Source organism: Lynx canadensis, chromosome A2 (genome assembly GCF_007474595.2).
Source record: "Lynx canadensis isolate LIC74 chromosome A2, mLynCan4.pri.v2, whole genome shotgun sequence".
Lineage (NCBI taxonomy): Eukaryota > Metazoa > Chordata > Mammalia > Carnivora > Felidae > Lynx > Lynx canadensis.
In genome coordinates this window covers 162,392,853-162,404,994 of record NC_044304.2, presented here as the reverse complement: position 1 = coordinate 162,404,994, position 12,142 = coordinate 162,392,853, and the positions used below count along the sequence as shown (strand labels likewise).

General features: G+C 43.3%; 1 protein-coding gene and 1 pseudogene across 6 annotated transcripts in view; both read right to left on the bottom strand.

Annotated features, from left to right (window-relative positions):
* The window catches only part of LOC115509358 (GTPase IMAP family member 7-like), a 146,728-nt gene that overhangs the window by 3,891 nt on the left and 130,695 nt on the right, over nucleotides 1-12,142 (bottom strand). The window contains exons 1-2 of one of the 6 annotated variants that reach the window (XM_030308761.2): nucleotides 3,509-3,575; nucleotides 2,871-2,873 (exon numbers count right to left, since the gene is read on the bottom strand). The exons of 2 other annotated variants lie outside the window; for them this stretch is intronic. In XM_030308761.2, the coding sequence (XP_030164621.1) occupies nucleotides 2,871-2,873; nucleotides 3,509-3,536 (31 nt within the window). In that variant the 5' untranslated portion in view covers nucleotides 3,537-3,575. Of the gene's footprint in view, nucleotides 1-2,870; nucleotides 2,874-2,990; nucleotides 3,083-3,508; nucleotides 3,616-11,102; nucleotides 11,113-12,142 lie in introns of those variants that run through there. 3 more of the 6 variants (XM_030308765.1, XM_030308763.1, XM_030308767.1) reach the window with 3 other exon arrangements.
* The window catches only part of LOC115509360, a 214,832-nt pseudogene that overhangs the window by 128,617 nt on the left and 74,073 nt on the right, over nucleotides 1-12,142 (bottom strand).

Below are 12,142 nucleotides of genomic sequence, written 5' to 3'. Positions count from 1 at the left end.
CTTCCTTATGTCCCAGAGCTACACTGACAAAAACACAGAAAAAGATAAGGCATATGTTTATTCTCTGTGTCACTATTTGTAATACTTAAAGACCAAAACTCTACCAAATGCCCACTAGTAGGGGTCTGATTGAATAAACCAAGGTACATACACACAGCGATGTATTATCCAACTGTAGAAAGGAATAAGAAATACCTCTCTATGCCGGGATGGAGAGATCTCCAGGATATTTCATAAAGCAAAAAAAAAAAAAAAAAAAGGCAAAGTGAAGAAAATAATATTTAGTTTACTGTCATTTATCTAGTGGGGAGGAACATGAAATGCAGGTACAAAATACAACATATATTTCATGCACATGATAAAGCAATGGCAGATCATCTGAACCATCACCAAAGAAGTTACTGACAGAGGGATGGGAGGAATATGGTGGGGGACAGGGTAGAAGCTGGAAACTACTTTGAATATACTTAGATTTCATAGATTTGTCTTGAAAGCATGTATTTCCGTCTTTTAGAGAGTTCGAATCACAGCTCTTTTCCTTTATGAAAGACCTACATGTGTACCTGCTGTTGCTGGCTGAAATACATTCAAAGAGAATTTTTCATTTGTACAAAAAAAAAAAGCTGAACACGTATACAGCGTTCCGCATTTGTTTCACAGCCAGTTGAGCTAATAGAGAGGCCGAGTGGGCCATTGTCCACGCCAGCTGCCAATCACCTTCCCCGGGAACCTCACACAGGGGTTCACCATCCAGCCACCAGAGCTGTGAGCCAGATGAGCACGTGGGCTTTCTCTCAATTGAATTTGTGCATCTGTTAACAAGTTGTGTCTAAAAGTATCAGAAACACATAAGGGAGGTTATTTGGGGGAGATCTGGGAATGCGCACCCTTTTTCCATGTACATTCATGGTAATTGCTGCTCTCCTTTATCTCATTTTGTTTCATAAAAGATTTCATAGGAACGTTCTGCTTGCAGATAGTGAGGAACATCTGTAAATAGCTTACATAATTATAAACAAAAACTATATTTTAAGATAACTAGTAAAAATCAAAAGCAAATGCAATACATAGTATTTGGTGTAATAGACAAACCACACAAAGAATTGGTCCAAGAAACTTGAAAATAAAGTTGCTTCATTGGTTATTGTCCTAATGGGATAGAGTGTAAGGCCAAATGGGGGAAAAAACGTCAAGAAAATCTTAAATTGTTTTCAGGAATCCTGTCCTATTCTTAGCTTTTTGTGCACACGTGTAGTTTTGAAGCCCAAGGACAAGCCCAGTGGCAATGAACACCCTTAGTGCCCATACTGTGCCCTTCAAATGCCATTTCCCACCAAAAACATTAAGAATCTTAGGAGAACGTACCGATTCCAGATCTGGGCCAAGAAACGTGCAAGTGGATCCTAGAATATCTAGTCATACTAGAAAGCAAGGATTCTATCAAAAACTACTCAGACCATGGGATGCCTGGCTAGCTCTGTGAATACAACATGCATCTCTTGATCCCACGTTCATGAGTTCTAGCCCCACATTGGGTGCAGAGATCACTTTCAAAAAAAAAAGTTTGGATCTTACTGAAAGGACTACAGGGCCAACTTGAAGAGGCTGACTGGACAGAGATGGGGTAATTTGAGTACCAATGAGAATAATAATTTCAATGGATTAAAATTCATCAAATATGTTGAAGTTCATGAATTCATAACAATACCATCATCGCAAAAGAAGCGAAGTGTTCTCTTTGGGGTATGCTAGGAAATGATGTCATCAGTCTGAACATGGACAAAAATGAATCAAGCATTCCTTTTGTCTTATTTACTACACCTTATGGAAACGAAGGTATGATTCAGGGGAACTTTCTTTTTAAAAGATTATGCCATCCAATAAATGAAGAAAGAATGATAGAATTATAATATTATATTTTGTGACCGTTAAGGAAACAAAGTTACTCTAGGCTATCATTACTGTCTGCTACATTACAGAAAGAGACAGGAGAATATATAAGGTGCCTTCTGATAGACGTTTACAACTGCACCTATGAAATATTGCCACCCAAATAACCAGGCAAGCCTTAATCTGATCAAGCCTCTCCTTAAATTTAAACTTATACAAAACACGGAAACTGGAAGAACATGTCATAACGTCTTGAGGATTTAATGAGGAAAAAGTACACTGTCCAATTCTCTTGCAAAAAGGACCAACCATTTCTTAACCAAAAACATTTTACAAAAAGAAACAGGAAGGTGAAAACTTATTTATCAAATTAAATTTAAGAGATATGAAAGAATAAAAATTTATGAACTGTATTTGGAGCTGATTTCAATTTTAAATTCTAGGAAACGATCTGGGAATTGGAATACACCTGGTAATTTTTTAAAAATTCTAATTGCTTTTTGAACTCTGATAATGGTATATTTTAATGACCTTTATCTTCCAGACATACATATGTAAGTAATTACTGATGAAGTGATAAAATTTTTAGTATTCTAGTAATTTAATACTTTTTAGTATTCTAAAGTTTAAAGTGTATATGTATGTATGTATGTATTGAATCTCTACACTGAGCATGAGGCTCAAACTCACAGCCCTGAGATCAAGAGTCCCATGCTCTTCCCACATAGGCGCCCTCACTCTGATTTTTGAAATGAGGAGATTGATGTGGCTCAGAAATGCTGAGAAAGTTGCCCAAGGTCACTGCGCTAATGGGCTTTGGGCAGAGAAGGGATCCAATGCAAAGTATGTCTGATCCTACACTCATGCATAACCCTTGCACACTCTGGTCTCTTCTTGGTTCCTTCTCAGGTCCTAGATTCTACATTTCTGTTTACATTGGATCAGAAATAGATCATGGGAGGCCAGGGGAGGTACTTCACTCTCTGTCCAGAAATGTGAACTGGTAGCACCCTGGAATTAAGGAAGACAACCAAAGGGCTTCACGCACATTTGTTTTCTATAGAATAGCTCATTCTCTCCCCAAGACACCCCTTCCTTACCTCCTCTGTTACACTGTCGATCACACCATTTCTCTCTTACATGTTGGAAAGGACAGAGCCAGCTGAATTCTAGACTTCCTGTGCCATTTGGGACCTGGGTATCCCGGGGAATTTAATAAAACCACACGCACACCGTCTGGGATTCAGATTTTCTTTCAGGAAAAAGGGATTTGGACAGACTTCTCTCTAAATTGCCTTCCAGGTCGAAAGACCTGACTTGAGGACACTAGTTTCCCACTAAGGGAAATGGATGGGGTGTCAGGCAGCACTCACTCTGTCATGACATGATGGAAGATATGCTGTTCAGCAAGTTTGTCCTGATAAATAGGAGACGTGTGGACATGGGGCAATCAATCTCCTTACTCCCACTCTTCCTCCCCCGGGACCCCTGTGGCAGCATCCTTTTTGCTGGGCTGCTGGCACGGTACTTGGCCCCCTCTCAGACCAGAACCCACACCCATGCACACCCCTATGTCCTGCTGCCCCTCACGGCTCCATTGCTCTGAGGCCAGGCTCACCTTCTTTTGAAGGAGCTGAGTTCCCCATTGTTCTCCAAAGAATCTGATTGAGCTGCTGCTTTTGCTTTCACTGTGAGGAAAATGTGTTTGCACCCTTCAAACCTCTGAGGCAGGAAGCTCAGATTGGGTGGAGCTAGTGAAGGAACTATTTGGCTTTAAAGAGACAGAAATATTGCCCTATAATTGGAGGAGTGCTTTACTTTTACCAAGGTGAAAGCTTTTTCTCCATGTGCCTGCTGTCACACCAAATTTTCCAAACCTATATTTGTTGTTTGGGGTTATACTGGTGGGTCCCAAAGGCCCTTATTACATGACACAAATCATGCACACAGAGCCAGGCATGGTGTTGGATCATCTTCCCTACATGGAGTGGGAGACTCTGGTGTGATTCTAGGAAGAAGAAACTCAAATACGTGGCTAGATGTGTCCAAATTTAGAGCCTGGGACACTTCCCAGTGATTGTATCATATGGGTTTTCATGATAGTCTTTAATGAAGGTCTCAAGTCACTCATTAAAAATTTACCAGCCTTCAGGTACAAAGCCAAGAGTTTAAAGCATTGGGAGCCAAGAGAAAAAAAGGAAAATGTGGCCTGGAAAAAGTCTTCCAATGACCATACACCTTCTCTAGTTTTCTTCATATGGTTCTTTCAAGCCCCAAAATATGCATGACCTGACCACAAAAGATGCACCCAGGGAGGAGATCAAACTTTCCCCTACAACCTTCCTACTTTCCTCTACCCCAGACCCAGGCACAGGTAGATTTTCCCAGATTTAGCCACTGCATCCATTCCAACCTGCTCTGGAAACTTTGAGATGATAAGCAGATGGTCAAACTTCTCATGGTTGACCAGCTGTTCCAATTGTCTCTTGCATCATCATAAAATTATAAGGTTTTTGATTATATATTTTTGTTCACTACATTGAGACATGGGACTAGTTGATGCTCACACTTGAAGATGGGTACTAAGAGAACTAAATGTGGCAGGAAGTAGTGGACAATGGGGTGGCAACCCATGGAGGGAAGCAGCGAGATTTGGAAATTATTGTATTAATACTATATTACTGGTCCATATCGTTAGACCAGATATTGGTGCTAATGACTTGGAGGGCCCCAGGTAACTGTTTTCCAACTTGCAATAAAGACACAGACCAGGACCAGCTATGTAATTTGCAAAGTCTGGCACAAAAGGAATATGCCAGGCCCTTTGTCAAAAACAAACAAAAAAAATTAAGAATTTCAAGATGACATCAATAGAACAGTAAACCCTTCTAAGTACAGGGCCCTGTGCAACGGCACGGGTCACATACCCCTGAACTTGGTCTTGATGAGTCTGCATACATAAAAGTCTAGAGGAGAGCTAGAATCATATTTCCTCCCCAAAATATCTCTACCATTTCCTAGTTTCATTTCAAGCTACATATTCCTTGAGTGAAACTTGTCCTTGGATGTTGTCATGGTCAGCTAATTGCTTCTCCAGGTATTATGCTCAGGTACGTTGCTAAGTTCCCTAGAGGGAACAGGAGACTAGTTGACACAGAATCCATGGATGCCACAAGAAATCAGATGCGGGTCTCGAATGGTAACAGCCTTGTGATCATTGGTCAAAAAGGAGCATGTGGCCCCCATCAGTCCCATCCTGAGCCCTAAGTTAGGAGTGATCTCCTTCTACAAGATTCTGGATAGAAGCAGTGTAGCCCCATATCTGAATTGTTCACTTAGCCACGCTCCTGATCATTGAGGGCTTCCTTCCACTTGCACCTATGCTGTGAGCCACAGGCCTCTCCACCGCTTGTCTCCTCCTGCAACCCTGGAAACACAACTTTCCACCCAGGATCTTGCTCCTTCCACATAGTCAGAAGCAGAGAGATAAATGTGGACAAAGCCACAGCTTCCTTTTTTATGGTTTCCTTTGATTCTTTCCATTTCACACACACACAGAAATGTGGATATAATGAATTTTCAAAAGGTGTGGGGTCATTAAGAGACATTCTTTGAATTGTATAGGAGTCTTCTTGTGGGGCTCAGGGTGTTTTCTGCTGCTCAGATCTAGATAATCTCAAAGTTCAACTTATTAAAATAGTGCAGAAATAATAACAGTAGTTTAAAAGAATCGTTCCCCCATTGTCCTGTTTCTTCTACATATCGTCTTTGGAACCTTAGTGGATCTATTTCCTATTGCCTCCATAACAAATTCCCAAAACATTAGTGGCTGAAAACAACGAAAACTTCATCTTCTACAGTTATGGAGGACAAGAACATGGAATTAGTCTTATGGAGATAAATCAAGGTCTTGCAGAGCTGGTTCTTTCTGGAGGCTCCAGGAGAGAATCCATCCATCGCCTCTTACATCTTCTAGAAGTTGCCAGCTGTCCTGGGCTTGTGGCCACATCACACCAATCTCTGCTGCCTTCATCAAATTGCCTTCTTGCCTCTCCTTAGAGGGACCTTTCTGATTACATCTGGGGCCCACCCAGATAATCCGGAATAATCACCCCATCTCAAAGTCATTAACTTAATCACATCTGCAAAGATGCTTATGGAATAAGGTAACATTCACAGGCTCTGGGGATTAGAGTGTAGCCATCCTTCGGGGCCACCATTCAGTCTGCCACATTTGGCTGAGTTAACCTTTCTGCAACTCACTCCCCTAATCTTTAAAATGGAATACTTACTTCAGACGGTCATTGTGAAACCGGATAAATTTGTACACATGAAGTGGTACTCAAACCATAGTGATCAATAGGTATTAGTTAGAAGTAGTAATAGAACCCTCTATGCTAGTCTCATATATTACCCTTCTAAGGCTCACCTACGCATCAGAGATGCTGTCTTAATCAGCTTGCACAACCATAATACCACAGCCTGGGAGCAGGAACTACAGGAATTCATTTCTCACAGTTCTGGACACTGGGCAGCCCAAGCCCAATGTGCCAGCCAACTTGTTTCCCTGGGGAAGGCTAACCTCCTGATTTGTGGATGGAGCCATCTCACCAGGTCCATACATGAAGGATCGAGGAAGCAACTCTCTGCTATCTCTTCTTACAAGGGCACTAATCCCATCAAGAGGACCCCAGATTCATGAACTCATGGACACCCACTTACCTTATCCCCAAATACCATCATGTTGGGGGTTAGGGATTCTGGAGCCTTCACTCTTGGTGCCAAATAAAACTAGTGACTTCTACTTTGTAACAATCTCTTTTACGTGGATATCACTCAAGGTTTCCTGGTTTCTCCCCCTCACCCCACCCCCAAAGGGCACTGCATGAAAAGGAAGACTCAGCGCCTCCACAGCCTGTCTACCAGGATAAGGGATCTGGATTATCTATACCCCTGCACTCACATGGCTTTAATGAAATTGTCTTCTGGCTCCAGGGATGTGCAAGAAGAGCTGCCACTTGCAGGCTAATGGCAGCCGCGTCACAAAAGAGATATAGGTGTTAGGTGTGACAGTGCACTTGGGGCTGAATCCCTCAAAGGAAACATTGACCGAACCCTCATGAAATAAGGACCATGCCCCCCAAAGAGCCTTTTACTGTCTTCCACGATGTTATATTCGGTTATGAACCACAACCATTCAGTGCTGTTCTCAAACAGGTCTCTGCTTCCTCCTAAGGCTTCTCCGAAGATCTGCCAAAAGTGACCACTCAGAATTTGTGTCTTCACCAGAGGGTCACACTCTTGGAGCTTCAGGGGAAAAACTGTAGGACATGCTCTGAACTACTGCTGCCTCAAAGAGACTCTTCAGAGGAGGTATCCAAGATGGTAGCACTGACTCAATGCTCAGACTCTGCCAGTGAGCAAAGCCAGGACTACTGGGACTCTCAGTCTGGAAGCATATGTACCTCATGAAATCAGACGACTGACTCAAGATCCAGCAGAGTGAGAAGTAATGACATAGGACTGAGTGAACGGATTCAAGATGTGCCATTGTGGTTATTTGTTTGGAATATTGATGGCATTCTGTTTGATGTTCTTCTTGCATGGCTATGGGTGGAAACCTTATTTCTTTCTCCTCAAATGAATTAGTAGACTGTGTATTTGTAAACCCACAACAACCATTTTTAAACATTACCTCATCTTCACCTACCCTCAAAATTCAGAAACATATGCTTCTAGCGAGTTTCATTCACTTTCATGATGATAGGACCATTTGCATAGGTTTAATAAAAATCTGTCCTCTTGTTTACAAAGATACCATTGGAAAAATAGATTCTGCAGCAAGGCCATATGTACAGTGTGATATCTGAGAGTGACTGTTGTTTAATCAAAAACCATCAGACCACTGCTAAGCAGCAATTGTTGGTGTTACATGTGGAGGTAATGTCTCCAAAACCTTCATAAGAAAACTAATATGATGTCTGGCTTCCAGGATCCCAGTCTCTCAGGTATTAAGGAAGTCCACTCCCAGGTAGTCCAGAAACCCAGGCAAATTTTGGAGACCTCAGGAAGAGGGAAATTCACTGAGATTCATGGGTACAGCATGCAAAGTTCACTGGAGCAAGTGTTTGGGCCTTGGTTTCCTACTCGTAGGATAGAAGAATGGCAGGGGCTTTGAAAAGTCTGATTCAAAACTCATTTTGAAAATTTCCAAAAGAAGTTTATCCTTTGGAATTGATAGTTGCTTAATATGATGAGGCTCTAGATTTCCTGAGGAAACTCAAGGAGGCTTTTCTGGTTAATTAAGATTCTTGCTGCATCTATATAAATGATCAGGCCATGCATGGTAAAATCAATCTTCTAGGATCAACAATACTTGTTGGAGGCTGTTTATGATCACAAAGTAGAGAACGCTACGAAAATGATCCAAAACTTAGAAATAGGCAAGAGAGATTACTGGAGTGTTCTATTGTTCTGTGTGGTGCTGTGCTTGATGATCCGCTGTGATATTTTACAACACTTTAAGGACAGAGAGAATTTTTGCACATCTCTGCCTTATAGATACTCAGCGAATTTTCTGTCTGGTGGAATATAGAACTCAAAAATTCCATGTTACTACTCTCTTGAACACATCAACACTTGATTTCAGATGAGCTTTGTGTTTCTGTTTGTTTGTGTTTTTTGTTTCATTCTTTGCTTCTTTGTTTGTTTTCAACTAGGTTTCACACCCAGCATGGAGCCCAAACTCAAGACCCTAAGGTCAAGACCTGAGCTGAGATCAAGAGTCAGACGCTTAACTGATTGAGCCACCCAAAGGAACTTTGATCCATTATACTATCATACTGGTTCTCTAGTCATGCCATGAGTTGAGCAAAATCTCTGAATGGTTTATACTTGCCCAGGAATCATGAGTTTGCCTTTTTTGAAAACTGCAGATAAGAAAGAGAGGCAGAAATAGCATGATCCAAGCCTTGGAGGTGGAAATACCACTGGACACAGGCAGAGAACAGCTAACAATTTGGAGTGCAGGAATCATTACCAGCCTTTACAAAGGGCCTACCATGTCCCAGGCACTGACCTCTATATCATTATCACCTTCATTCCTTACAAAAGTATAAAATGGATATTAATAGGAACAATGATATCTAGAAAAATCTCATTCATGGAAGAGGAGTCGAGACTGATTATAATGACTGTTGAATACCAGGCCAAGGAATGTGGATTCTAAGCCCTAGGCAGTAGAAGACTTCCAAGAAGCAGAGACCTAAGAAAACTATCCCAATGGGCTTAACCTGGTAACTACAACGGGGACTGGAGAGGAAGAGATCAGGGGTACTGTACCCTCACACTGCACACACTGTCCCTCTCTTACCATCCATCGTAGGTTGAATTGTGTCCTCCTAAAGAAGTCCTAACTCCTGGTACCTGAGAATGTGACCTACTTTGGAGCATGGTCTCTGTGATGTCATGTCATGAAGTTAAGGTTGAGCCGTACTCCAATGACTGGAATTGTTTCATTCACAGTGAGGGAAGTTTACACACAGATACACACAGAGAACACCATGTGACAGAAGAGGCAGAGATTGGAGGGAAGCACCTAGAAGGCAAAGAACAAAGCTGGTCAGCCAGCACCAGAAGCTAAGACGCAGCAAAGAAGGATCCTTCCCCAGAGACTTCATGGAGAGTATGGCCCTGGGAACGTCTCGGTTTGGCACTTGTAGGCTGTGCCAGAGAGACAGTAGCCATAACAATGAGACAGTAAGTTTCTGCTCTTTAAGCAACAGTTTGTGGTCATTTGTTACAGCAGCTCCTGGGGGAACTAATATAGATTTTAAAGCCAAGAAGTAGGGTCCTGCTCTGGTAATTACCTAAAATGTAGGAGTCGTTTTGAAATTGAGTAATGCATGGAGGCTCGAAGAATTCTGAGGTACGTGATAAAAAGAAAGGCCTAAGAGGATGTCGGTGGTAAGATGAACATCAAGGTCACTTTCTCGTGAGGTCCCTGAGAGAGGTGGGGACCACGCTGCTGGACATTGGAGGGATGATGGCACTTGCTATAAATGGCAGGGGGCAGGGGGCTGGGAGGTGGGCTAAACTGAGGTGGGCTGCTGGGTGGAGAGTAGACCATGTAAGTGATGAACTTGAATATTTAGCTGAGGAGAATTCTGAGAACAGTGTGGAAGGTGCAGCCTGGTATCTACTTGTTGCTGCTAATGAAATGAGTGAGGAAAGAGGGTGGTGGCCTATCTGCCGGCCAAGGGGCATCAAGATGGCCAGCTGCCAGCAGAACCCAGGTAGAAGCACGCAAGGTTCTCCCCTCAAGGCTTCAGAGAGCGCACGCCTCTGCTGGCATCTTGACTTTGGACTCCAGGAGCTACCACACAATCCATGGCTCAGATGTTTCAACTGCAGTTTGGACGACCTGTCGTGCAGTGCTAGCCATCCAGTATGTCCCCTCCACCTTGCCCCTGCCTGCTTTCTTGTCCCATCCTCTGAGAAACCCAAAGGGCTCCCCTTCTGTGGCACGGTGTGAACAAGGCAAATCTTCTAGACTACACTCTTCCTCATTCCCGCCACATTTCTGGCCCAGATGGACCCCCGGTCTCCCTGAAGACAGAGAGGTTGGGGCTTTCTCAGAACTTAGATTTCAGTCCTCTGAAGAATTTTCTTTTTGAAAACAATTATACAACACCAAAACAAAAACTAACAATTGTTTCTTTTAAAGAGACACACAGGAATTTAAGGCCTGGGAGTGGGGTTAAGGCCTCCTGAACACTTAAGGCAAACAGGCAGACTGTCAGGGCACCAAGAGCTGGGGGTCAGAGGTAAAAGCATGCCCCAGTCCCAGCAGCAACAATCAATCCCTTGCTCTTACAGAATACCAACACTGCACAAAAGGACTATTTTCTCTTAATCAGCAAAAATGTCTCCTTAATATATGAAAATCACTCAGAGGAAAAGTGTGTGGGCCTGATTCTGCCATGATCAAGATCTCTGGCTTGGAGAAAACCCAAACACAAACAGACCCCAAAAAACCACAATCCCCATGTGCCCCAGTATCTTTATGGATAAGAAGTCCTAGATTGTCTCAATTCAATGCCTCCTACCGAATAGCATCATGCGAGACTATCGGGGCCTCTCCCAATGAGGAGGAATCCCAAGACTCTCCCCCCACCCCGGCATGATTCACGAGCCTGGGCTCACATACCCACACAACTTCTCAGGTGTTGGTTGGCTGTAGGTATAAATCTCCTGGGGGAACAGGGGCCTGTGGCCCCCAAAAGGAGACCCTGAGGAGGGCCCAGTCCCAAGACTCTTGGCTGGAGGACCCAGGTGTGAATACGAGCATGGAACTTCTTTCCCCAGGGCTTGGTGTCCCTGGGCCATCAGAGTAATGGACACTTACAGATGGTTATGGACATCACCTTTATTTACCAGCCAGCACCAACAGACATGAACACAAGAAGCAAAGGCACAGGCATGTTTCACCCCGAGTTCTCTGCTACTCTCCACACACACAGCATCCTTCCTCACTCATCCGCCTAGACTTTCCAGTCCCACGCCTCCAAACCCCACAGCCTTTGCTTGGATGGCCCCTGGATTCTTAGCCATTCCTCAGTACCAACGGTGGAAGAGGCGGTTTGGGAGAATGGGGGTCAGGGAAAGAACTCACAGGCTGCCAGGACCAGCCGATAGCATTCAGTGATCTGCCCTCTCTGGGATTTACAACAAAGTTGGCACTGTTTCTGCTGTTACCTTCATTTCTTTCTTTTGGTTTCAACTTGACATCTTTTATTGCTTCACTCATATCTTTGTGGAGTGTCTCCAGTGATTTATTACAAATGGAAAACACGGTAAGTTAATCTTTAATGAGGGATAAAGGAAAGACTGTTATATTTATGGCACCATATCACAGCACAGTTTTTTCTGTTATTGTTTCCCACAGTCCCTTGCATTTTCAAGAAACGGGCAACAGGGTGATTTCTCGTAAATTCACTCATGCACAGAAAAACATACATCTTACTTCAGCCCCAGCAATTTCCTGCCTCGAATCTCCCAAGTCTGTCTTCCTCATCAGGCCACAAAGGCAAGGTCACAGATTCATGTCTTCTCATTTGTGGCTGCTCTTGTGCTCAAAAGGGACTGGGGCAGGAAGGCGGGGCCAAGGAGGAACCCCACCATGGAGGTCTCACTGGACTCTGCACAGGTAGCTTTTCCCATCTCTCCCCAGGCTAGTGCTGGCTTGAGGATG